Source organism: Conger conger, chromosome 7, assembly GCF_963514075.1.
Source record: "Conger conger chromosome 7, fConCon1.1, whole genome shotgun sequence".
NCBI classification, from domain to species: Eukaryota; Metazoa; Chordata; class Actinopteri; order Anguilliformes; family Congridae; genus Conger; species Conger conger.
Genome location: NC_083766.1, coordinates 10,018,680 through 10,044,067, shown reverse-complemented (window position 1 = coordinate 10,044,067; position 25,388 = coordinate 10,018,680). Strand labels below are relative to the sequence as shown.

General features: G+C 42.3%; 2 protein-coding genes across 2 annotated transcripts; both read right to left on the bottom strand.

Moving 5' to 3' along the window:
- Positions 1 to 108: 108 nt before the first annotated feature.
- stoml3b (stomatin (EPB72)-like 3b) lies at positions 109 to 9,509 on the bottom strand. Its single transcript, XM_061248751.1, has 7 exons — positions 9,422 to 9,509; positions 4,903 to 5,006; positions 4,577 to 4,649; positions 3,940 to 4,022; positions 3,511 to 3,714; positions 2,773 to 2,907; positions 109 to 992 (listed from the first exon to the last, which is right to left on the bottom strand). The coding sequence occupies exons 1-7, from the start codon at positions 9,474 to 9,476 to the stop codon at positions 798 to 800; spliced, it is 849 nt and encodes a 282-aa protein (XP_061104735.1). The 5' UTR covers positions 9,477 to 9,509; the 3' UTR covers positions 109 to 797.
- A 1,867-nt stretch (positions 9,510 to 11,376) lies between these two features.
- proser1 (proline and serine rich 1) lies at positions 11,377 to 25,282 on the bottom strand. Its single transcript, XM_061250408.1, has 12 exons — positions 24,453 to 25,282; positions 24,159 to 24,224; positions 23,988 to 24,056; positions 23,173 to 23,267; positions 22,715 to 22,808; positions 21,657 to 21,767; positions 21,282 to 21,365; positions 20,899 to 20,977; positions 20,179 to 20,271; positions 15,518 to 16,919; positions 13,844 to 13,991; positions 11,377 to 13,399 (listed from the first exon to the last, which is right to left on the bottom strand). The coding sequence occupies exons 1-12, from the start codon at positions 24,495 to 24,497 to the stop codon at positions 13,274 to 13,276; spliced, it is 2,412 nt and encodes an 803-aa protein (XP_061106392.1). The 5' UTR covers positions 24,498 to 25,282; the 3' UTR covers positions 11,377 to 13,273.
- Positions 25,283 to 25,388: the final 106 nt, after the last annotated feature.

Genomic DNA, 25,388 nt, shown 5'->3' with positions numbered 1-25,388 from the left:
ATTAGACACCGAATGCTACAGCTTTATTGGTCAATATCTTTGGCCAATCTTTGGTCAGATCCTCATCAAAAAACTTGAACAGAACTTAAAAAGGCCAAGTTACATTAATGAGAGGTCACAAGTATGTATTTCAGTCTTGTTTATATTAGTATTGGCATGTATCACAATATACATTTTACAAAATATTGGAGCAATATATTAAATTTTTTCAAATATAATTCATATGATCAACAAATAAGCATTAATATACATAAAAGTGCTCACATTTACAAGATTTTCATTAAACTAAGAAAACAGGGAACCACAGCTTGATATAATTGTATTTGAGGAAGAAATGAGACAATGCTTCAGTCAGCTAACTCCAGGCCAGCATCTAAAATGAAGTACTGCACAACAAGCAATGACACATGATGTTTATCAATCTAAATGTACCATATAAATATCTTAATATAAATTATTTTAATTAAGGATTGAAGTTAATAAGAATTAATCTCTTTGTTTTTATTCCATTCATAAGTCATGTTAGTTTCTCCCCAATTTGGGATGCCCAGTTATGTTCATGCAGCAGGTCAAAAGTTTGTATGCCAATGAAGATGAATCAATTTAAATTATCTGAAATAAGTTGAGGTTGACAGGAGCTGGATTTGAATGTAAACATCATGGCCGCCACAGAAATCCTGCTTGAACATGGGGACTGAGTAACTCCAGGTTGATAATCTGCCACGGTGTGGTTATGACGATGTTTAGGAGGGTTTGCGCAGAAGGGGCCAGGGCATTGCCGGAGGGGGCATAGCCTCTCACTTCTTCTCGTACATGAAGTGGGATATGACGTCCATGGGCAGAGGGAAGATGATGGTGGAGTTTTTCTCTGCGGCGATGGTGTTGAGGGTCTGTAGGTAGCGCAGCTGTAGGGCGGAGGGGGACTCTGCGATCACCAGTGACGCCTCCTTCAGCGCCCGGGACGCGTTCATCTCGCCCTCGGCCGCTATCACCTGGAGAGTGGAGAGGAGAGGGGGAGAGGTTTATGTGTGCTCCACAGCAACTGCTCTGCTATCAGCTTTCCTAGGGGCATCATGCAAGCAAAAATGTAGGGCTAGCGCCAGGCTCAGACAATCTCATGTGTCAGAAAACTTTTCTTGACGTCTTGTGTACTGGTTTGTTTTGTAAAAATTTTTTAGCCGAGTAAAACCCAGAACTCTCATAAAACTGGAACATGGACTGCAGTAAAAAGAGCTGTTCCGGGTTTTACACAGCGCACTTATCCCGCTAACTCAGTTATCCAGCTTTGTAAAATATCCACCTGATCTTAATCCACATAATTGTATGTAAAAAGTATGTACTGTCAGTCAGTTTACTAGCACAGGAGTTGATGCCACCGCGTTTCACTGTTGCCTAACGTTAGTTAGCTAAACTGTTGTGTTGGCCAAATGACACATTTTAGACTCAGTATAATGTTTGTGTCAACATTTAATCAGCATCACAGAAGCCTGATTTTGTCAAGTTGTAGCATATTTAAATTGCATTTCGAAAAGCTCTGCAAGCTAACTAGAGAATCATTTGAATGTCCTGTTTGATGACTTTATTAAGTGGACATTTAAGCGTTATGGAACGAGAACCCGTGGTATATCGTGGATATTGTCGTGCCTAACCACCCCGCTAGCTGTGCCAATATCCACGATATACCACAGGTTTGAGTTCCATAACGTTTTTACCATATTTATCTTTCAAAATTTCAAAAAAGAAAGACAAGCTTACTTTGAATGTATTTTTAATGGAACTATGTTTTATGGTAAATGTATTCTTCCGCTGAACAGTATTGGTTGCCAAGCAACGGCATTGCTAAGGTTGGTATCCCCACTGCACTAGTTAAGCAATGGTACTAACGTTAAGAACCCGAGTTTGTCATGTTCTGTAGTAGCATGCGATAATAATTTCACTATGCATTCGTTAATGTCATTCCTTAGGATTCTAGCTAGGTTTTCCGATAGCATATTGTGGATGTAGTCACAAAATCATAGCTTCCGATTTCTTGCATAAAAAAGATCTAGAACTCATGATTAAAGTAAATGCTTAACAATAAAAATAAAAAGGTAAAAGTATATTAATAAAACATAATTATCGAGTTTCAACACTAATTCTGTTTACAAATAAAGTTATCATTATTTTTGATTAAATCACAGATGCAGATTAAGCGTAGTCCTAGGACAAATTCAATTGGAGATTCTCCATATAAAGCTGCATTTAGTCCAGGATTAAGTTTAATCTGTGTCCATGTAACAGACGCCTGGTTTGTTATTGAACCTCGTCTTATTTTATTATTCATATGAGTCACACGGAGTTCCTAAAAATTAGAATGGTTATTTATTTAATCTTATTTATTGATATATGAACTACCACACCAGACCTGAGGTTTTGGCAAAGCCTAAGCTATAGTAGTATACCTAAAATGTTTAAGTGCTTGTGGCATGTCTTAGCGCATAACATTTACCAAGTATTACGACATTTATCAATTATCCACAATGCAACAGCGTTATTTATTTTACTTCAGATTTAAAAAATGATATTCATTGTGTGATAATCTTTAAGCCCTTGAAATATCTTTGTATTTTGCATAAATAAGATGGAAAATTTGTAGCTGTCGCGCTGGTTAAGTTCTTCGCATACTCCGCTGCACCCCCTGCTCATATTGCAAAGCGCCACTGTGATACACATCTGAATGTCGAGATGTGAAAAGCACGTGGCCTCCACAGACTCTCGTTCGGGCGTCCTCACCTTGGCTCTGGCCTCGCGAGAGGCCTCCGCCTCGGCTGCCATGGCCCTCTGGAGCTGGTGAGGCAGCTTGACGTCCTTGATCTCCACCCGCTCCACTTTGATGCCCCAGGGGTCAGTTGCGTCGTCCAGGGACGTCTGTTAAAGGAGTGTGAGTACGGGAATTAAGGGGTGGTCTGGTGGGGGTGGTCAGTAAGGTTTCTTGGATGAGAAGAGGGAACTCTAGGATACTTTGATTTTATAAAAGTTTGCCGGGTGCATGACCCGGTTGTAAAATCCAGTGTCATGAGCTGGTCACGCAGCTAGTGCTTGTAGCTTGTCTGAGCTTGTCGACCAGCCACCAGCTGTTTCAAAAGCTTGAGCCGATCAAACCATGTCAAGCTGGGAGCTGGTCTGAACTGGTCAACCAGCTAAACCAGGTCCAGCTAGGAGCTGGTCTGAACCGGTAAGCCAGCTACCAGCTGTTCCAAAACCCACCTTTTTTCAGCAGTTTCTGGAACATTATCTCTGACCATAAGTTAAATCAAAATATGGTGGTCACAGCTCCCAGAAGACTCACACCCCCACCCACAGCCTATCTGAATGTTGTTCAGTCTTACAAACTGCTTAAGGATATGACCCCTAAATCTCCAGGGAGTGCTTTTCACAGTAGAGTAGTTTCACAGCTCTCAACAATGTGCCAGTCTGTCCCTCCACTCTAAAGTGTGCCAGTGTCGTTTAGATAGCTGGACTGAGCCATGCCTGCATGCTGTGTGAGATTCCCTCCCGGTCTGACAGTAGCTCTGCCAGGTTCTTGGTGCCCAGAACATTCCTCAGGGTGGTCTGTGCCAGCAGTCGGCTGGAGAGGTCCGCGTTGGACACGTTGGCCACCGAGGAGATGGGACAGCTAACCCGGAAGTACACAACACCATCCACAGAGACAGTCACTGAGTCTTTGGTCAGGATCTATGGAAAACCCACAAGAAGATCTTAATTCATCGCCAGTTCTCAGCATATCAGAACATTGTTACTCTTCACCTTGTACCAAGGTCATCTAAAAATCCTAGGTCATCTTTTTTGGTGCCAGAGCAACACACAAAACAATGATCTTTTTATGATCTATGCAAGCGTGCTCCTAATGACTGCACTGTGTTGAGAAGTTGGTGTTGGCATTAGAAAGGGAGGTTGTACCTCTTGGGGAGGGATGTCGAATGACACAGTTCTCATGTCCACCTTGACGAAGGTGTCAGTGCAGGGCAGTATAAAGAAGATGCCTAAAAGGAAAGCAGTGTCACTACAGTCATGTTCTATGTGGTGGTCTATATATCATGGCGTATTTGGCATAAGATCATAGTGGCATGAACGCATACACATGACTGAGGGTGTGGGGACAGCTTAGTGGCTATTCTAGTGCATGGATGAGTCTTATGGTATGGTTTCAAATCCAGGCGTTGCCAATGCAATGGAAATTGCCATGCAAGGCAATACACAATTGGCTCTAGCATCAACCAAAGTTTCAGTCAGCCAGGATGACAGTGTCTTGTACCAGTCCTGTCTTGTCCTGTTAATTGATCAATCATGGGGAGGATTGTCAGGCTGTGCTGCATATGAAGTGTTTTTCTCTGACTCAATGTCTGTGGGAGCCTGACTTATTGAACTAGTCTGAGTTAAAAAGTGGTGGCTGGAGTCACATGTTTTGGTAGAGAGCCAAATCCACAAAGGACTTGCTGCATTAACATAACTGGGCATCCCAAATTGGGGAGGAAAAAAAGGGGGGAAATGTGTTTAAACGAGAGTAAAAGGATGTGGAGAGAGGCTCCTCTCTCACCTGGACCCTTCGCCTTCTTGTCCGTAATGCGGCCCAGTCTGAATATGACTGCGCGCTCATACTCCTGAACAATCTGGGGACAAATGCAAAATTTCAACTGAAACCTGAACCTTTTTTGTTGAAGAAGAAAGAAATCAAACACGAAATCGAATGAAATGAAAGTATTTCTAAAAGGATAGGTGTCCTAAAAATGCATGTGTATGTGCAAGTGCCAGAAAGAGATGGATAGATTTATTTCCGTGATTGTCCGAGCTGGCTGATTAGTGATTATACCATAATTACAACAATTATTGCCAGTGTCTGTTTAGAGCAATGAGCATACATACCTTCACACACATGAATACGGAAACTGGAAATGTCACTAATGCAAAAAAGAATGAGATGATGACCAAGACCCAGCCACAGCAGCCAAGCTCTCCAGTGCGGTCAGCTGCCACAGAGAAAAATGACAAGCACAATTTCGGTCAATATAATTTAGCATGCAAATATACTGTGACAAAAATATATTAAAAGTAACAGTAGCCTACCGGATTCTTACGCTTAAATTTCTGGTGACCATACAGATTAAAAAGCATTGGTGTTTATTTTGTATGTAGTTGTATGTAGCTGCCTACTGTTGCTTGCACCTGGCAAGTTCTGGCACTTCTGTAATCAAGTAACCAGTAATGAAGTTATCACAGTACTGTATTTTTACCTTCATTCATCAACTCAGCCAACCTTTATTACCTTTATTTATTTACCTTTATTACAAAGACAAGTATGGAAATAATTTAGTTATACATCGTAGGAGCCCATTAAGAGTCCCATTAGACCATTGGTTTGACATTCTACCCTGGTCTCATTGTGTTTGGAGAAAGGTATGAATGCACCTGTTCAAACTATTTGTGACCAGCTTTAACATGGCGTGGGTACATAGGATCAGTAATGAACATGTTCTGGCAAACACAATGTACAAAAGCTCTGTCTTTGTCTCCACAATTCAGGGAGTGGGAGTGTATTTTATGATTGAGCTGATAAAATAACTATTTCAGCAATGTCACTTTGGAGCAAGGACATCACTCTTAATCTCAAGGCCCATATATTCTACAATATTTACATCTACATTACAAAAAATGGAAATGGAAAATGGAATATATATATATATAGCAGCTATGAAAATATTTTTTTACTTTTTTTACTGAATGAATCATTTAAAAAGGTAATTGCACACTGCCCATTTACTGATAATCAAACTGTTAATGGTGTTGCACCAGTAAGAGTACCGTTATTGAAACTATTATCACGCCCATGCCAAAGACTTGGATTACTGAGAGCTCTGAATGAACAAGTGTTGGCTAGCTAAAGAAGAACACCAGGTACATCCCAGCAGTAAAAATTGTTTTATGGGATATTAGACAGGGATGTCATAAGCTTTCCAAGGGATGGTAAGGATCCATCATAAAAATGCATGATGCGCTCGTCAACAACATTTGTTGTGATAAATAATTTTCTCCAAATGTCCTCCATATTTGTGACATATTCTTGACATACCTGATACATTAAAAACACAAAATATACATTTTATATATTTGACAAAAACATTAAACCCTATACAGCATTAGGTTAACAATGCAAGTGAGTCATATCCGTCAGTCATATGGAAGTTCATGAAAATTATTTTACATAAAAATAGTCATAAAACAACAACAAAATATTTTTTCAAAAACAATTTGTCATTGCATTACCGAGACCGATGTCCTTTATAATGGACTAGGTTGTAGATATGTAAGTCAAATGAATAGAACATTTTCTCAAAAAGGGCCTGCAAAATATTCATATCATATTGTGTTCTTGGAGGCCTGCCATTTTTAATGCACTTGGTTTTAGATTGATGGCGTTTCTCCAAAAATAAATTGCTGCAGCATTACCCTGAGGAATAAGGTTCATAAAGCAATTGTTACAGAGCAGAAAGGCATGTGGACATAAATAATTAGAAATCAACAAAATGTTTTCTCCAAAACCTAATAACCCTTGCATCTAATTTGTAAGTGTAAGATCTGCATGTTAAAAGTATTTTACTTGAGAAATCATTTTTATTGATCATTATTATTTTAAATCAAAGTGCAAATCCTCAAAAGTAATCTCTGTTTATGTATGTTGCCTTGCTGTAGACGTATTATAAATAGACAGACTTAAATATGGCTTATGTAAAGACTAACTTTAGCATATAGAAAATCTGTGGTAGACAGCTAAAATAACAATAACTTCATCAATGTCCAAATATTTATGGACCTGACTGTATATGAAATATCCAATAGCGCCTATAGAAAAGGAAATAAACTTTACAGGAGTCAGAAACTATACACATGTGGCCTACGTTCTTATTCTTATCCCTATAGCAGCAGTTTTATCAACAATTTAGACGAATACCTCCATTAGGCCTACAACAATGTAGGCTACCTTACGATATCAATATAATAAAATTCTGTTTCATGACTTGGGTCTTACTGGGAGATCATATGTTGTGAAGGTGAGCTGAAGCTATTGGATCAGGTGGCGGCTGCTCCCCGGTGGACATTGGCCGGGAACCACGTGCTTGTGTTGCTGTTTACCTAAGGAATGGTTTCATAAGGCTAATCGTGACACTGTGGAAACCAGAGAAAGGGAGTGACGCCAAGCCTATTTTCCACACCTTCCTTCACACGGTTCTTAGCGCAGAACAAACTTATCCTTCAATCTTGAACAATAAAATCTGTAGATGTATGCCTGAAGTCTACGCTTAGGCTGCTCTAGCCCTGTATTGTGAACTTAGCTGAAAACAGCAAGGGCTGTTTTCAAATCAAGTCAGTCTGTTATGTGTCGTAACGTTACGTTCAAAAACTTGGGATAAAGTTCCATAAATGTTGTTTTTTTAAATCCAAGATGCCAATTCCGGGTTAATCACCAGAACCACTTTTCCCTTTTTTTAGACTATGGCTGACGTGTAATGTGATTGTGATAAGCGATGGATGGATGATGAATCACCAGTAGCCTACTTTAGTTAAGATAAGGCGGCCACATCATGCGTGTTTTGAAGAATTTGTAAAGAGAATTAGAGTTGGAATCACATCCATTAGCTTACAGTTGCCTATACAAGTTTTCCCATGATGTGTTTTAATGGTAAGATTTTAACAAAACCAACAAGCGTCAGATAAAAACACAATTATAATCTGATTTTACAGAAGTAAGTGCTTCACGGACGTCCTCAAAATTGTTTCGCTACGCAACGATGGGAACAGGAAGTTACATTGTATGCATTTACCCTAATAATTAGTTAAACATAATAGCCTATATACGTAGGCCTACCTCAAACATCATTTTGCCATTAGTAGGCCTACACATTAAATGTTTCCTATGTCTTCAGTTAATAGCATTTACAGAAACCTCTTTACATTATTTCAGCAGAAAGATAACATATTAAATCATAGTTGTTCTTTGAGTCAGTGAAAGCAGTGACTCTAATTAACAAAAAATGGATACAAAGAACAGATATGTTGTCCAAGTGAGCCTCATGCCCTATATTTAGGTTAACTGGTTGTTTTAACTCTTAGGGTACTTTAGATGGCATGGTTAACCTTTGGACACCACAAAACTTATCGGCTTTTATCACACCATAAAATAAGTGTTAGGGCTGGGCTTAAGCCTCATAGCACTAGATGACTTGGTGTGCTTTTGGACTATCCAAATGAACATTTCCATGTCCAACATATTCTAATATGTTTTCAAACAAACACATTTCTTGACCCAGAATACCAAAGGGTAATTTCATATATATATATAGATATATATTTTTTAATATTGTTTTTTGTTAAGACCCTGCTCTCATAACACCAATAATGGGTGCCAAGCCAGCAAAAGCATTTAATAGAATCATAAACATTACCAATTCTTACATAGGTTTATTATTTCAATGTTCACATACAGGTATTTACCAATATTATGTTCCCTCACATTGATATCATACAAGACCTGTAAATGTTCTTTTAAATAGCCTACCATATTAGTCATCACACTTCCCAGCTCACACAAAACGTTCACTCCCATCAACACTCAAACACTTAACTAATGAAAAATGAGCTGGGCAGAATCTCGTGCATTATTCATATACTCTGGAACGCAGTTAAGGTTAAGAATATGTATAATTTATCTGATTTGATATGATAGTGATGTAGGGAGAATAGAGAATAGTATCCACTGTTGTACATTGTATTTCAAAGAGCAATTTTCACCACACATTGTAACTTTCAAAGACTTGTGTACTGATAGTAATCACAATATACGAAGGCTTCCCTTTGCTTTTGTAATTGTTTTATTTAAAGCTCAATGTGGGCCTCCTATAGCAACATGACATGGCATGACAAGAGAATGCTCAGATAACACATGGGGGTAACACAACCACAACCTCTTACAAGAGCTTTCTGGGATATCATATAACCCAACCGATTCCAACTGCCCACTGTGAGGTAGCAGCAGTGCCCTGGCTCAACTGGTTTTCCAAACCAGTTTAGCAAAACATAAACTACCTTCACCCCCTTAAATCTGAATTTCTCTCTACTCCAGTAGAGTCCGCTGCCATAGGTGAACACCTCGTGATATGTCCCTCTCTTGGAGACAAACATGGCAGTCTCTCGGGGACTAGGATATCCCAACAGCAGTTCAGATGTACTGCATCACGGGGAGCCTGACATTATCCATTATTTTCCAGCATATAACGTACCAAGGGCAAGTCACCCTTTTTTCTCAAAGCACCGTGTCTACAACAGAGAGACCAGAGAGCAGCGTCACTTCACAGGGCTCTTTAAAACACGAAGCAACACTATCCCTTACCTATTAATTCCTCGTTGCTCTGGTCACGTCTTTTGTTTTGGTTCTCCATCTCCATGCAGATGGTTTCAGCTGCTGGTTAGGGTGTATCTTTCTGTGAGGCAGGAGAGGCGGTGCAGGCTTTTAAAGCCATGCCTGCTGTGGGTGTGGTCTGGCCTGTTTCCAGCTGGCTGTAGATGTTTTACAGACAGTAGTGATGGGGCCGTGCAAATGGAATGAATGATGCCAAAACAATGCGGGCAAAGTTATATTTCATTACATTTCCAGTTTATAATGTTATATGGACACATTGATCTTTTTACTTATTCATGTTTAAAATTATGATATGTATTTGATATTTACTGCTGTAATTTCATTTTTGTAGAGAAAATCCCTCATAAATAGTATGCAAACATAATTTCAACATAGTTTCAACAGACTATATGATTATTATTATTATTATTATTATCATTACCCAGACTGTGTGCCTGTGAGCCATTTGCATTACACTCTGCTCGATGACTCAAGAGAATAAAAGACTTCAGAATTAATGTATGAATTAATGAATTTATGTATAATCATTTTAACATTTGGAGTATTCTAGCTGACAATCGTGGTATGCTAGCTGTATAGTTGATGTACTCTTCAAGGGGTCAATTTTATCTGTGATCACTCTAGGACTTGGAACTGTACTTTCCTCTAGTGTCTTCAACACACTTGTCCTTGTTTCTGATTCACACTTTACTGTACGTCACTCTGGATAAGAATGTCTGCTAAATGACGGCAATGAAATGTAATGTCTAAGCAAGCGCTGTTCAATTTGACATTGGGGCTGACCTCACGAATAACACGTTATCAGTCATAATTTCCCATATACACCTGATCTGTACTGTCCTCTCAGATCCACTTTTGCACGTGTCCTTGTGTTTTTGCACTTGTTGTACGTCGCTCTGGATAAGAGCGTCTGCTAAATGCCACGTAATGTAATGTAATGTAATGTAATGATCCAAACTGATTTGAAACTTCCCGAATAAAAGCATGCAATTCAAAGCAAACAACACGCCAAGCACACGCTATGCAAGTTGCAAGAGGCCAATGTGGCAGATTTATGAAATGTTTTGCACGTACACCTCTACATATCTCCGTATCTCGCTCCCATTCGTCTTGTGGTCGGCTCTATATGCGTGCTTGTGTAACATTTCAACACAGCCGTGCTCTCGGGAAGACACGGAGAGCAGGTCTTATGACTGCGTGTGGACTGAGTTGGGTAGCCCTCTGTGATGAAATCGACGGAGTCACGGGGTGGGAGTGTCACGACGTGACCCCCCTTACCCTGCGGAAATGAGTCTCCAGCGTGGCTACAGCTCAACGGTTAGGAGTTTCTGTTCCTGTACTGAGCAGGCAGCAAAATAGCAACAGCAAGAAGCCAAGACAATCCTTCTTACATTATAATTGTGAAGGCATGACAATGGTATACCTTGAGCTTTCTGATGTCAGTACATAACCGAAACATTCAGAGGCACACCCTTAGTCGCGATCCAACATACACTGTAGCATTTAGAATAAAAAAGAGACTTTGATAACATTTAACTTTAAAAAGTTGAAATTAAGAATATGTATTTTTTGCTTTTTTTACACTAAGGTCTTCTGATACAGACCAGATAATTACCTGTATCATTACACCGAGAAATCATGGTATTCCATAAGTTAGGTCTTTAGTTTAAGCTAATTTCATTCAGTTTAATGAGAGTTCCAATAGATTTTTTTAATGCAAATATGAAGCACCTCTGAGGAGCTTAAAGAAGATTTTAGTTTTTAAGCACTCATTTGTAATGAATGATTGAATACCGGACTTGGAACCCATTTTATAACTAAATAAATAAATAAATTGCCGTAAACTGCAATTGTGTACAACATTGTGGTTGAACTGTGCAAATAAAACGGATGCCAAACAAATGACTAGTCAATCACAGGATGATAAAAAAAAAGGTTTAATTTGTGATACTAACAAGTTAATCGACAGAACCCTTGAATCTGCATGATTTTCATGATAGTCAAGTTAAAAATGCATTAAAAACCAGTTCAGTGTAAACTGAATTTGCATGTGAATTGTATAACTGCCTTTGTCTATTTCATTTTGCAATACAAAGGTGAGAATAGAAAAAAAAACAAAAAAAAAAACATCAAAGCAGTTTACAGTATAATGTTCCATGCTTCAAATAATTCAAGTCTACGTAGCTTTTTCTTTCCGTTAAACAATTCTACACATTAAAAAAAAAACTGTTTCTAACTGAGGTTAAAATGTATTTCATTCAGTAGCCCACAGTCACTGAAACACGCACACTGTTGAAACATTGGATAAATTGTGGATTTACCTGATTATTCCTGAATGCATACATATTTAAGTCAAGCCATCTGAAGCTCATTCTAATATTTTCTTTGTACACGCAGTAGAAGTCAAAATAAGTCTGAAACTTCAAATAAAAGTTTCAAAACACAGCATACAGTACTATAATAACCAAATTGACTGTGACGTCAGGAAGAAAATCATGAAAAAAATACATCAACTATTTCATCTTCAAGACATTGTGGCCTGGGAAACTACTTCAATAAAAAAATACTCAAATATAGTATTGCCTTGATGCATCCTTAAAATGTCCTAATGATCTTTTCAGTATAATACTAACATATAAACTGTTGTCTGCACAGAATTTTGAAAGCAAAATATTAATTGTTGCCATTAATATGAATTGTTACAATGTCTGAAATGATGTTCCAAGCAATAAGACAAATATAACTACCAATAACAAATTGGGTCAAATGGACAACACAGTTTATCTTTTTACCAAATAGAAATAGTGGTTGCATTTCATTTATATTTTTAATAAGTCAACTCGTGAAGACAGTATTTCACACCTACAACTTGTTCTTCACAATTTAGGATGGCAACATATTGCATATCAATTGCATTTTTCTGCTTATATAGGTGGCTTCGAATTGCAATGTATGGAATTACAATGCACTGAATCTCCTCTCGTTTCACACACACAGTACTGTAGCACCCATATCAAATTGCAAACTATGTATATACGCCATAAACCACTGCCAGTATAAACCCAGAGGCTCAGGTACTAGGTATGCGTTTCCTGTGTTTTACGTATTCTGTATCAATATGCCCATGCACAGTCACAGCTTTTTGATGTTTACTCGACCTATGCATTACCAATGCATAACTGACATGCACTGTAGAACCCCATCAAAGTGGGGACTCCCGCAATTCAGTTCTGCTTCGGTTTCATTCAGTTCTCTCATCGCTGCGTTTTTGGTCAATCCCAACACCAGACTGGGTTACAAGAACATATCCGCTTTCGTCATTGTGTACCGCAAAAAGCATGTTTAAGAAAAAAAAAAAAAAAAAATCTATCTGCTTGGACCTGCTATCGTGATTAAAACAACCTCCAATGCTGCTAGAGACAGAAAAGGCTGGTTTCTCTGGCCAGGTTCAAAAGGCCATTCTCAGGCTGCACCGACCAGGGAGTGGACAGGGCGCTGAACAAACGGTTGTTTGATGCGTCTGAAGGTGGAGTTGTGGCTGTTTGATGCGTCTGAAGGTGGAGTTGTGGCTGTTTGATGCGTCTGAAGGTGGAGTTGTGGCTGTTTGATGCGTCTGAAGGTGGAGTTGTGGCTGTTTGATGCGTCTGAAGGTGGAGTTGTGGCTGTTTGATGCGTCTGAAGGTGGAGTTGTGGCGGTTTGATGGGTCTGAAGGTGGAGTTGTGGCTGTTTGATGCGTCTGAAGGTGGAGTTGTGGCTGTTTGATGCGTCTGAAGGTGGAGTTGTGGCTGTTTGATGCGTCAGAAGGCGGAGCAGCGGTCGGGTCACTGCCAGCCGAGCTGGGGGTGTAGTCCTGGCTGCAGGCTGAAGGGGGCGCCTGGGGCGGGAGGGTAATTGGTAAAACCGTTGGGCTGAGGTGGGTAGTTCTCCAGGGCGGAGGCAGAGTGAGCCTAAAAAATGTAAACATAAATGTGAAGGAAGGAACTAATGAGAGAATTCAACAAAATCCCAGAATAAACATACAAAAATAATTACTACGACAGAGCGAATGCGTGTGTGTGTGTGTGTGTGTCTAAGAGTGAGAGAATGAGCGAGAGAGGAAGAAGGAGAAAGAGAGGGAGAAGGAGGGAGAAAGATTTTATTACTTCTCCAGTAAAAATAAGGAAATAAAGTTACTACGGCTTTACAGTTAGTGCTGTATAATAATGTTTTGAAACACTTTGGAAAAAAAGTGTGAACACGTTTCTTCGGGTTACATAATGACAGCTTGCGTTTGTTAAACGTATAGAACAGCCGCATAAGCATATTATCTGCGTAATGTTAAGGAAAAGAATCCAGGGATGGACAAATATTCATGTGGCACCAACTCCCAACGAAGGAATCCACTACTGCACCTGTAGCAGGGCGGACTGCATGGCAGGGTTGTGCAGCCCGGACAGGGCGGCGGGTGAGGCGCCGGCAGGGGAGAAGCCTGCCATAGCAGGAAAAGACAGCAGTCCTGGGAATGCTGCGCCCCCCGGAGGCTGGAGACCGCCAGTTAACCTGCATATGAATGAAACCCAAGATAGTATAGAGGCAAGTTTTTTTTTTATCCTATACGATTAAAACACATATTTTGATATAACCAGCATGCCAAAGTCCAAGCCTTTTTTTAATGCAGGTAAGCTGGTTTATATATTTCTGAGAGTCATTTTGTTTTATTAAATGTTTTACCTAACCACACCTTCAATATAACTATTTACTTGGATTAGTATAGAAAACTTATATATGATATATGAAAAAAAGCTTAAACATTTAGCGGTGGGATATTGTTTGTTGCACCATGAGTAATGTGGTGCAACCGTAGTTACCACAGCAACCACTCCTATCATAAAGCGTGTCTTCACTGATACAAAAATCAGACATCGCTTCAATCAAACACTCGGCTTCTTCAATGTCCACGCCCAAAGGAAAAAAAATAGGTCATGACAGCCGAGGCACGTAGGGGGAAAATTACTTTATGTCAATTCCACAAGGCTGTTTCTGCAGCAAACAGATCACAGGCAATATCAAAGTTCAAGTTCTATAGTTAATAATATTGATTAACTACACGAGTGGCGTCCTTTTGCCTTAATAATGGCACCAAATATACAAATACAAAGCTGTCAGGTTGAGAGCCCATTGCCTATTTTCCTTGATATTATTTACCCCTACTTTTACTTTAAATATGACCAAGACATTTTACTGGTAGCTCCTGCCTTTAAAAAAACCTCGGTTTCCAGAGATTCCAGGGACACCATGCGTGCATTCACAGCAGAGAACATTTTTGGGAAAAATATTCATCTTCCTAGAAAAGCCAAATATTTAATTATTTGCACTAAATGTAAATATACTCTGAAAGAATTCACATTCTTCCTTATCGAAGTGGGAGCACAACACAGATGGACTTTAGCATAAGTCGTAAAATTATGAGCGGAAACTCCACCATCTTATCGGGACCAATGCCATCACATGGTATCTGACAAATTTCCTTGAAATGTTTCCATCCATAAAAACACACGCTGATAACATCTATTTCCATGTATGAAGTCATGTTTAAGATGAGATAATTCAAGGAGAGACACTAGGTCAGTGGTCCTCACCCCCAGTCCTGATGAGCCACAGGGCTTGCCGTTTTTTTTGGTAACTCAGCACTTAATTGATCAATTAAAGCAGTTAATTACAGTTAACTCAACTCACCCGGTTTCTTGGGTCTGAATTGGTTGCTGATATTAAGGTGAAAACAGAAACCAGCACAACCTGCGGCTCTCCAGGACCAGGAGTGAGGACTGTTTCAATAGACTGAGCCAAGTCAGGGGCAGGTGCACTAGACCATAGAGCCAAGTCAGGGGCAGGTGCACTAGACCATAGAGCCAAGTCAGGGGAAGGTGCACTAGACCATAGAGCCAAGTCAGGGATAGGTGCACTAGACCGTAGAGCCAAGTCAGGGGTAGGTGCACTAGACCGTAGAGCCAAGTCAGGGGTAGGTGCACTAGACCATAGAGTCCAGCCAGGGGAAAGGTATGACTGGAGGATGCTGGGATACTCACCCAGCCTGCGCCACCAGAGCGGGGTTGAAGTTGGAGCTGAAGGCGGAGGCGAACCCGGGCAGCACCGGGGCTGAGGAGGGGACCCCAGCAGTGGCCGCCGCCACAGCCGCCGCCTGGAGGGGGGCCACGGTGGCCACGGAGGACGAGGCCCCCTGGAGCCCCATCAGAGACGACAGCACGGGGCTCCCGGCCGCGGGGCTACCGGAGCCCCCGAAGCCGGGGAACGCGGCGCTGGCCCCGGGGGGCAGGCCGGGGGGAAACAGGCTGTGCGTGGTGGTGAGGCCCAGGCCGAAGGGGGACTGGGAGGGGGTGACGGCGTGGGGCAGCCCGGCGTAGACGGAGGACGGCGGGGCGGCGGAGGAGACGGCGCAGGAGACCGAGGACACCGGCACCCCGGGGAACGGGGAGGCCGAGGACAGGGAGGGGAAGGCCCCCAGGCCGGGGAAGGGGTGCGGGGAGGGACTGCCCGTGCCCTGGGGCCCCAGGGCGGCCGACAGGCCGTGGAGCCCCGCCATGGCGGCCGGGCTGGGGAGCGAGGCCTGGGGGGACCCCGTGGAGTGGCCCAGGCCCAGGGAGCGCACCAGGGCGGCGGAGTTTGGGATGACCAGGGAGCTCAGCGAGGGCGTCCCCGAGCGGGAGGGGCCCTTGAAGGCCGACGGCACGGGGCTGTTGCTGCCGCTCCCGTGCCGCGACAGGGCCTGCTCGCCGTAGAAAGCCCCGCTGGTCGCCATCTGAGCCTGGGAGGCCAGGGCGGAGGGTTTGGGGCTCTGGGCGGAGGCGCCGGCGAAAGCTGGAAGCCCGGGAGCGGAGTGGCCCGGGGTTAAGGGCGGGGGGCCGGAGGGGGTGTAGCTGCGGATGACCGACTGGACGGGCGAGGCGGCGGGAGGGGGCAGCCCGGGGTAAGGGGAGCCCGTCTGGGGGTCAGGGTAGCCCTTGTGGGCGGGCAGCCCCGCCGAAGGGTCGGCGGCGCTCCTGGGGAGGGCGGTGGGGGTTCCCGAGCGTGACAGGCTGGCGTAAGGAGACGGGGAGTAGCCTCCGCTGGGGACGGGGGTCCCACAGGGAGTCCCGGACGGGGTGTGGGACTTGATGACGGAGGGCGTGGGGGTGACGGAAGGGGGCAGCCCTGCGTACTGCTGGGGGATGGGGGTGGAGTGCCCGCTGGAGGTTTGGGCGATGGTGGCGGGTGGACCTTTGATGACGGATGGGGAGGTGGCGGCCCCCAGGTTCTGGGAGGGAACCAGGCCGGGGAAGACGGGGGTGATGGGGGTGGTCGGAGGGGGCTGGGTGGAGGAGGGGTGGGAGGGGACGGGGGTGGACGGGGTGGAGGGGTTGGAGCCGTGGGGGGACATGGTGGGCGTTGCGATGGAGGCGTGGTTCTGTTGGCTAGCTGGACGGGAGAAAGCTGAACAGACATGCAAGCACCAGTCAGTACACATTTATATTTAACCGTGTTCTAGAAACAACACAAACACATCAATTATCTATCTTACATTATCCATTCTCTGTTATCACTTCTTCTCTTGGTCTTCACTCTGTGGTCTTCACTCCTTGTCCTGGAGAGCCGCAGGGTGTGCTGGTTTTTGTTGTTACTCAGCACTCAATTGACCAATTAAAGCAGTTAATTACACAGTAAACTCATCTCACCCGATTATTTGGGTCGGAATTTGTTGCTGGTATTAAAGCGAAAACAAAAACCAGCATACCCTGTGGCTCTCCAGGACCAGGAGTGAGGACTAAATAATGTCCTAAAAAATCGAGGTCACACCAATTTCCAACGACAGTACAGGGTTTGAATGTGTTCCGCTCCTTCAGTTACTATAAGTTAATTGTTGATAAACTTTCATTATAATTACTCTAAGGATCTAGAATTCTACAGAGCAGCACTACTTAACTCCATGTCCTGCGTGCTACAGTATCCGCAGGTATTCGCTCCTACCATGCGCTACGCCACTGGATTTCACTAATTATTCGACCCGTTTGGTTCAGATAAGCTAATTAGTGAAATCAGATGGTGTAGGGAGCAAATACCTACAGACACTGTGGCCTGCAGGACATGGAGTTGAGTAGCGCTGCTACAGAGGATGTAAACAGTTAGTGGTAATGCAACAGGTAATGCAATACAAAATACAAGTACACCCCATACATGCACATAATTACAATGTGGTTTCCATTTCTATTTTCTACCATCTGGAACATTCTTTTGGCACCAAGCGCTGTATAAATAAACATCACTGCAGGTAAGATAAGATTTGTTTTCAAACAATAAAGATAAAGACCGGTTGACACTGCATTGTCTTCCCTTTAGCGAACAGTGGTTTAGTGCAAAGATTCAAGCAATTTGTTGGTACACTTTGTGTAAAGTGTAAAAAAATGACTAATGGTTCAATTATTGGCCTCGTTCACAAAACGTGCGTACATCAGCCATTCTGTGCGACTTAACACAACACTGTGCACACGACAAAAGTATGCAAAAAAAATAATATTAAATCAAGAGAAAGCAGACCATTTATTAACCTACTGGGTTCCTAACAGGATAAACAACTCGAAGACAGCCAGAATCTTAAAAACAATCGCCTCGACAGAAAAACCCATACTATTGAAAGCCAGGATGTCAGACTTTTCACACAGTCCCTATCCAGCTCTGAATATTCCCTTCACTACAGTGCCATCTAAAGGTGGCTGCTGACAGCCTCACACAGTTGTCACAAGTCCCGCAAATACTGAGAGGGTATAACTGGGAGCAGCCCCTGAGCAAAATAACCCAAAGCAGAGGGAGCAGGAAGCGGGTGAGAACACTCAGTCCGTTCACTACAGCCTCTAATGCCAAAAGGAACATCAATCACTGAAGCACACAGGCCAACGCCAAGCCCAGATGCACATTTTAACAGCGAGGTGAAGATTTTAAACCTGTGATGTTGTTGCTCAGACCGTAAAAGATCTGACTATAGATGGAACAGGAAGTGTCACTATTTCGATCGAAACACACCGACTGTAATTTGAACTTTAATCTCACTTGAGCTTCCAGTGCTTCATTGCATGAGGTATCCTTATGGCATCCTTATAGAGAACCGTATTAAGCAGGGAGACACTAGCTAGGCAAGCAATTTTGGTTAATTCACGCATTCATTCGGTTATTTTTTCACTGCTACTGTTGGAGTCTCTGTTCCAGTGCGTTCAAATGGTATCCTGCTCACATAAACTACTGCTGTGTTGATGGCGAAAGGGAGCTCTCTTTCCATAATTCTTTTTAAGGTTCTGTTCCACTGAAAAAAATCACATTTTCAGTCAAGCTTACCCTTTTCTGTTTACTGCTGCAAATCATCCCTCAACAGTTCAACATTAAGGATAATACTAACTTTTGAATGATTATGCCATGTGTACGGGGAAATTAGTATAATTATTTACCATTTTAGAGTTGATTTCCAGATGATATTACAGGATATTTTATAATTTTTCTTCAAATATTTATAAAAATGACTATTGGGTACTGGTGATTAAAATGGCTCAAAACAATCTTCCAACATGTCTAATTTAGAATCTGAATTATAACAATATCTTACTTGGTTCAGATTATAGACTGCTACAAAAATGTTCAAATTTGTAATTATGAAATATGAAAATGAGCTAATTTACATATTTTGTCAGAATTTATCTTTCCAATTCCATACCTCATGATAATGTACCTCTGAAATGATCTGGAAGACCAAAGATGCCTTTTCGGTGGAACATAACCTTAACTGTCAGAATGATAAAGCTCCAAGTTAAGAAACACCAACTCTGTGGACTTACACTGAGGCTGGGGGGTTTTTGGATTTGCACTCTCCTCTTTTTCTGTGTGGGGAAGACAAACAGAAATGTCACAGTGGAGGGGTCACAGGCAGGCTGGCCTGTAGAGGGCGGGACACGGTTAAATTGAATACCCCCCCCCCCCCCCCCCGGATCAAAACACACTGGGCATCAGCACTGTTCCTCTGACTGAGCAGAGGCTGCTGGGAGTTTATGTGGAGTTATGCCTTCTGTGATGTGCAGAACGCTGCAGCGTGGTAATGTGCATTCAGGCTGTTAGTAGAGAAATACAACAGCTGCAGCAAAGCATACGCAAAAACAAAGGCAAACTAAAGCTGAAAAAAGAAAACTTCAGTTTGCAAACAAGCACTTGAAGGATTCTAACTGCATTTACTATTTTAAAAAACTGCCACTAAAACTACTGCAAGATGAGCGGACTACGATTTGCGCGTTTCTTTCGGCTTGAGCCACTGCAAAGGTAAACAAAAATTTCTGCATGCAAATCATTTTACACAGGATACAACCCCAAACCCACATTCCCACCGAACCAGCTTTTCCACCAAAAACTGTCCCGTGTTTGTTGGAACTACCAGCAAGCCTCTTGGTTTTCTGCGTACCGGTTTAACAAACACCTACAGCCTTGTCAACGGATTATGTACCTGCCGTCTCAGATATCAGCATCCGACACGCCTCGCGCGCACAGCCTCGACACAAGTGACCACGGAGGCTTCCGGAAATATAATTAAAGTTGCACGCCTGCGGTTGATGCAGGATGCGAGTATGGGAAGACCCTACCTCCCACAGGGCAAAAGCTCTTTCAAGACCTTCACCCACCCCCCCAAACATACAGACAAAGACCCACCAGCACCTCCTACCTGCTGGGTTCAGCGTGGCGCTGTAGGGAGGAGGGGGCACGTTGGCGGTGATGACCCCGCCGACTGACACCAAGCCCGCGCTGTTGTACGCACCTGAGCAGGCGGGCGGTAGAGGCAGAGGATTGAAAGTGCTTTATGAAAACACCTCCTCCAACTCCCTCAACACATAATAAACCAGGGAACCCACCAAAACACAAACATTTCATCTTAATTCCACCTAAGAAAATGATCACACTGATGAATCACCACCCGCATCATGTCAAAGACAAGTCAGTCGAACAATGATCTTCATTCCTGGTCCTGGGGAGCCAGGGTCTGCTGGTTTTTATTTTTGCCTTTATATCAGCAACCAAGAAATCCAGGAAACCAGACGTGCATTCAAGAGAATGTTTGCATCGACTACACAAAACTGTGTTTGCAGCAAAAAGTTACTGTTTGTTTTCATTCCATTTAGTTCCCCACCAACGCATTTTGAATAGAAATGGATGCGACTTAGATCTAACAATTTTAAAACTGTTAACTAGAACAGAAAAAAGTTTGAATGTTCACGAACGGTAGCTAAAGTTTGCCATCTTGAACGCAGCTAAGGTGAGGTGTGTAAGCAACTGCATTAACTGATCAATTAAGTGCCAAGTAACAACAAAAACCAGCACACCCTGCAACTCTCCAGGACCAGGAATTTTTTTTAAAATTGAAAAGTTGTAGAAAAAGAAACCTTACTGGGTGCGATGGTGGCATGGGGTCTGCAGGGGGGGATGGGGTAGGGCACAGGCCTGTGGGGGTTGTACGTCGAAGGAGACTGGAGTGACAGGAGAAAGGAGACATGTCATGAGACTCGAATAGTCACAGAAAGCACATGCTCGCAACCCAAAGCTGAGCACGTGGCCGTTCCTCTCGCACATGGAAGGGGCTTTGCCAGCAGTGCTAAGCCGTTTAGAAACACAACTGCCCGGTCAGCAAACTGCCAGCAAGACTGATCTACCGCAATAATTCACATGAGTCAGGGCTCTCCCTAACTCATGCGCACATCTGCTCCCCATGACAGCTCATCTGTAGTCAGCACAGGGACGGAGGTACTGTTCTCGTCTTCACAGAGAGCTCACCGGCTTGAAGGGGCCGATGATCCTAGCGGCGATCCCTTTTCCCTCAGCGTTAGCCTCCTCTCCGTCCTTTTTGGCCGGAATCCCCTTTAAAAATGAACAGGCAGACACGGATGAAAAACAAATAACGCTTTCAACCAGAGGAAGAAAAGCCAACACCGCCATTCGCCCACTGCTGAGACCCCATGGACAGAATTTGTCATTTACAATGACCGTAAGTTGCTCATAACAGAGTTAGACATGCCAGGAGCTTTACTTTTATAAACTCGATAAATACACGTCTGTTATTTGGCGTGACAACGCGCCTCTTTTCTACACAAAACTGACAGCTGAAGCCCTCCGTTCACGTACAGGTGACGACGTTCGCAGGGCACTCACAGGGAATGTTCCGGCGACCTGGCTGGGCTTGCCCTTGGGATAAGGGTTCCCGGGGATCATCCCACAGGACGACACCATTGCCACCGGAGCCTTGCAGCCCACCTTGCAAACCTACAAAGCACATCAGGCAAGCATTGCGCTCCTCTTCAGTGACACATAATACGCCAGAAATCCAGGACGCATCAAAATAAAGCTCAAGTGTTTACAGTAGTTTCAAATACTTTAAAGACGAAGTTTCCATAAATTGAATCAAGTTTTTTTTAAAGGTAATAAAAACAACTGAAGCCACGGACGCTATCCCACATCTTTTTTCTTTACATCATATTTGATGGGGCAGTAAACAACCAAATGACCATGTGAAATGCTTCCGGAAAAAAAAATCTCACTGACATCGGTGCTGATAAGATAGCCAATCAGCAACAAGGCCTTGTCGCTTCCATGCCGTTTAAAAAAAAACAAATCACTCCTGTCGACTGGCTGTCGTATCAACACACAGGAGATATCTGGGATGCGTTTCTCATGGCCTCTGCCGGTTGTTTACTTTCGCATCAGATGAAAAGAAGACAAATGATTGCCTACATGCCCCATGGTTATTCTTATTTCATAAAAAAAAAGCATCATTTGGTACACTGTGCAGCCCTACTAGGGATGGAGGTACTGAAGCCATCCTTGTCAAACTTTCCAGTATTTCCAGTACTAATCAGAAATTCACTCACATTTTTGGATGGAGGATTAATGAGTGAAATTTTATTTTAGAGATGGTTTCCATTCCAAGAAGTATATTGAATAGATCAAATGAAATGATTAAATGTAACAATGTAAAAATAAAAATAAAAATAAAAATAAAAATAAAATAAAAAGAAATTGTGTTGTGGATATGCTACATCTCAAATTGTCCAAAGGATTGATGAAGTTTCCACAGTGCATAATTGGATCATAAATTAATCATGGGTCTGACTTCACAAGCACCCTCACCAAGCTCTCCCTGCCCCATAATAGAATAGCTCTATTTAGCTACAATTGTATGCTTGTAGTCACAAAATGAGCCATGTTTTCACCTGTTCCAAGATCCTCCTGCACCGCTTCTTCTCAGATGCATGAATGCGGAAAAGGTCTTCAACTGGCCGGTAATTGTGGGCATCAGAGATATTCCTGGCATCAAAAAAATAGTCACCCGTTACTAGACTACCTGTTAAGCAGCAATAACTCTTGTCCACAATTTTGAATAACTAGATTTAGCTCTGCAAGTATGGTCTGTCACAAACCTTATTTGCAGAGCCATATCCAGTCATTGAAAATTGTACAGTAGTGACTGTCAACATAAAAAAGTTGAGGAAGGGTCTCACTTCTTCCTCCTCATGAATTTATATTTTAATAATACACAGTTTAAATGCAAAACCTGTAGGCTTTGCGTTCAACAGGACAACAAACAGGCAAAACCTTGGGACAACTGTGTGAGAGACATTCCAGAAACTTCCCTCAGAAACCCAGTCGTGTAATTTCACGGGTGACTTACAGCGCTATCAGCTCCAGAACAATGAGCTTATCCTTTGAAAATGTGAAACAGTTCAGGATATTGGCCACTTTGGTTGTAGGCATGGCCACCATTTTCTGAAACATGAATAAAGTGGGATACTGGTCAGTACTGTTGTCATGATACAGACTGCACTTGCTTGATGCTTTTAGGCAGAAAATAAAATTTTGTTGAAAGGAACATTCTGGACATTTTCATACAGTAAAGTGAAGCACAACGGGCGGTAAATGCATAGATCGCCATAATGTAGATCAATGGGCCTGTAAAATCAGGACAGAGCTGGGGGCATTCCTTGTGAGAGTACTAGCAATGTCCTTTCTATCGGCCTATCGGCGGCCTGTAACGTAGTGGTTAAGGTAAAGGACTGGGACACACAAGGTCGGTGGTTCTAATCCCGGTGTAGCCACAATAAGATCTGCACAGCTGTTGGGCCCTTGAGCAAGGCCCTTAACCCTACATTGCTCCAGGGGAGGATTGTCTCCTGCTTAGTCTCATCAACTGTACATCGCTCTGGGTAAGAGTGTCTGCCAAATGCCAATAATGTAATGTAATGTAATATAATGTAATGTAATGCATCTCATTATTCTCTTAAGCAGCTTCCCCAACCTGTCCACAAAACATAGTGTGACCAAGCAACTGCTCCCCCGTCCACCTCGCTAGCATTGAACTATTAATAACGCTTCTATTAACGGGCAGCGATTATTGTTTTGTTTTTTACTTTATAACCTAGATCACAATAGAAAATACCATTATTTTACTGTCAGTGTTAATGTCATGAGCAGTTCACAAAAACTTACATGTTGCATAGCTTTCACTGCTTTTATCTGTGGCTCTGCCCAGGAAAAGTACTTAAGCATCTCAGTCACCTGCAGACAATAAAACGCATTTTACAACCTTACTTTGAAGGCAATTCACAAGCACCAGGCATTACATTTGGAATAATGAGGTTCTGATCGTTGAGTGATTACCTGCTCACTGGAGAAATACCCGTGCACGTGCTCTATTGCCTTAATCCTTTGATCGGTTAGCACGCACTGCGAGGGGGAAATCATAATTTAAAAAGGGTCATAATGCAATCATTACATTCGTTTTTCAGACCAATTTAGAAAATAGTGATAGTGATAGTGATATCAACATTTTTGTGTTCATCTAACAATAGTCGTCAAAACCGTAGCCGTTTCTAAAATGCACAGAATCTGTTTACTCCATCTGACGTGCAAAAATGAATAGGAAATATTGACTCTTTTACGATGTGTCCTCACCTTGCGTATTTCGTCCAATACGATGTCAAAGGCCTTTTTATCCATCTTGAAATATAAATCTAACTATTTAATCTATACGAACAACTGGTCGATTTTAGTGTTTCGTCTGATATTAGATAGCCGCCTCTAGCAGGCTTGTATGCACGTTAGCTGGCCACCTACCCAATTACACACGTTCCATGTAAAAATAAAACTATACAAATAAATTGTAAACACGATTAGCTATTTATATAAACCATCTTACAACAAAACTGAATAGCTAGCTTGCTACACAGCTAAATGTTATGTATAACTAGCCAGCTAAATTACAGTAGCTTGCTACTGTAGCCAGCTAGGTAGATAGCTAATCTACTTTGATAAATATTGAAAAGCATCAGGTATCATAACTGGTGCTGGCTTGCTAGCGAGCACCAGCAAGTTAATACCAAACTATTTGTGCCACCAAACAACAGAATAGTCTACATTGAGACTGGCAGAACCAGTAAAACTAGCTAGCTAGCGATCAATAATTTGCAACTAATCAATGACAATAACACGTTACACTGAGAAAGCTGTTCGAAATTCTAAACTTGAATTAATTCCCCTCCGATGACCCTATTCCACTTGATAGTACAGACAATCTATTAAAATAATAGCATCTAATCATTCTACAAAATATGTAATATAATCTAAATTCAAGACCCCGTGTACTTGCGGTTGCTTCCTTTGTTAGGACCCATTTGCTATGATGCCTGATGCGACGACTTTTTTTGCTTGTATTTCTTCCTGATGGGGGTTGCTTATTCAAAGTGTTATTGATAGTTTTTAACAGGATATACCATTGCGATTTGAACATTAAGGTTTTAAAGAACCATGAACGTTTATTCACAACATAAAAAAAATGATGAACCCATTATAGTTTGGAAATACTGTATGCTATTAACGTTTTTCATTTAT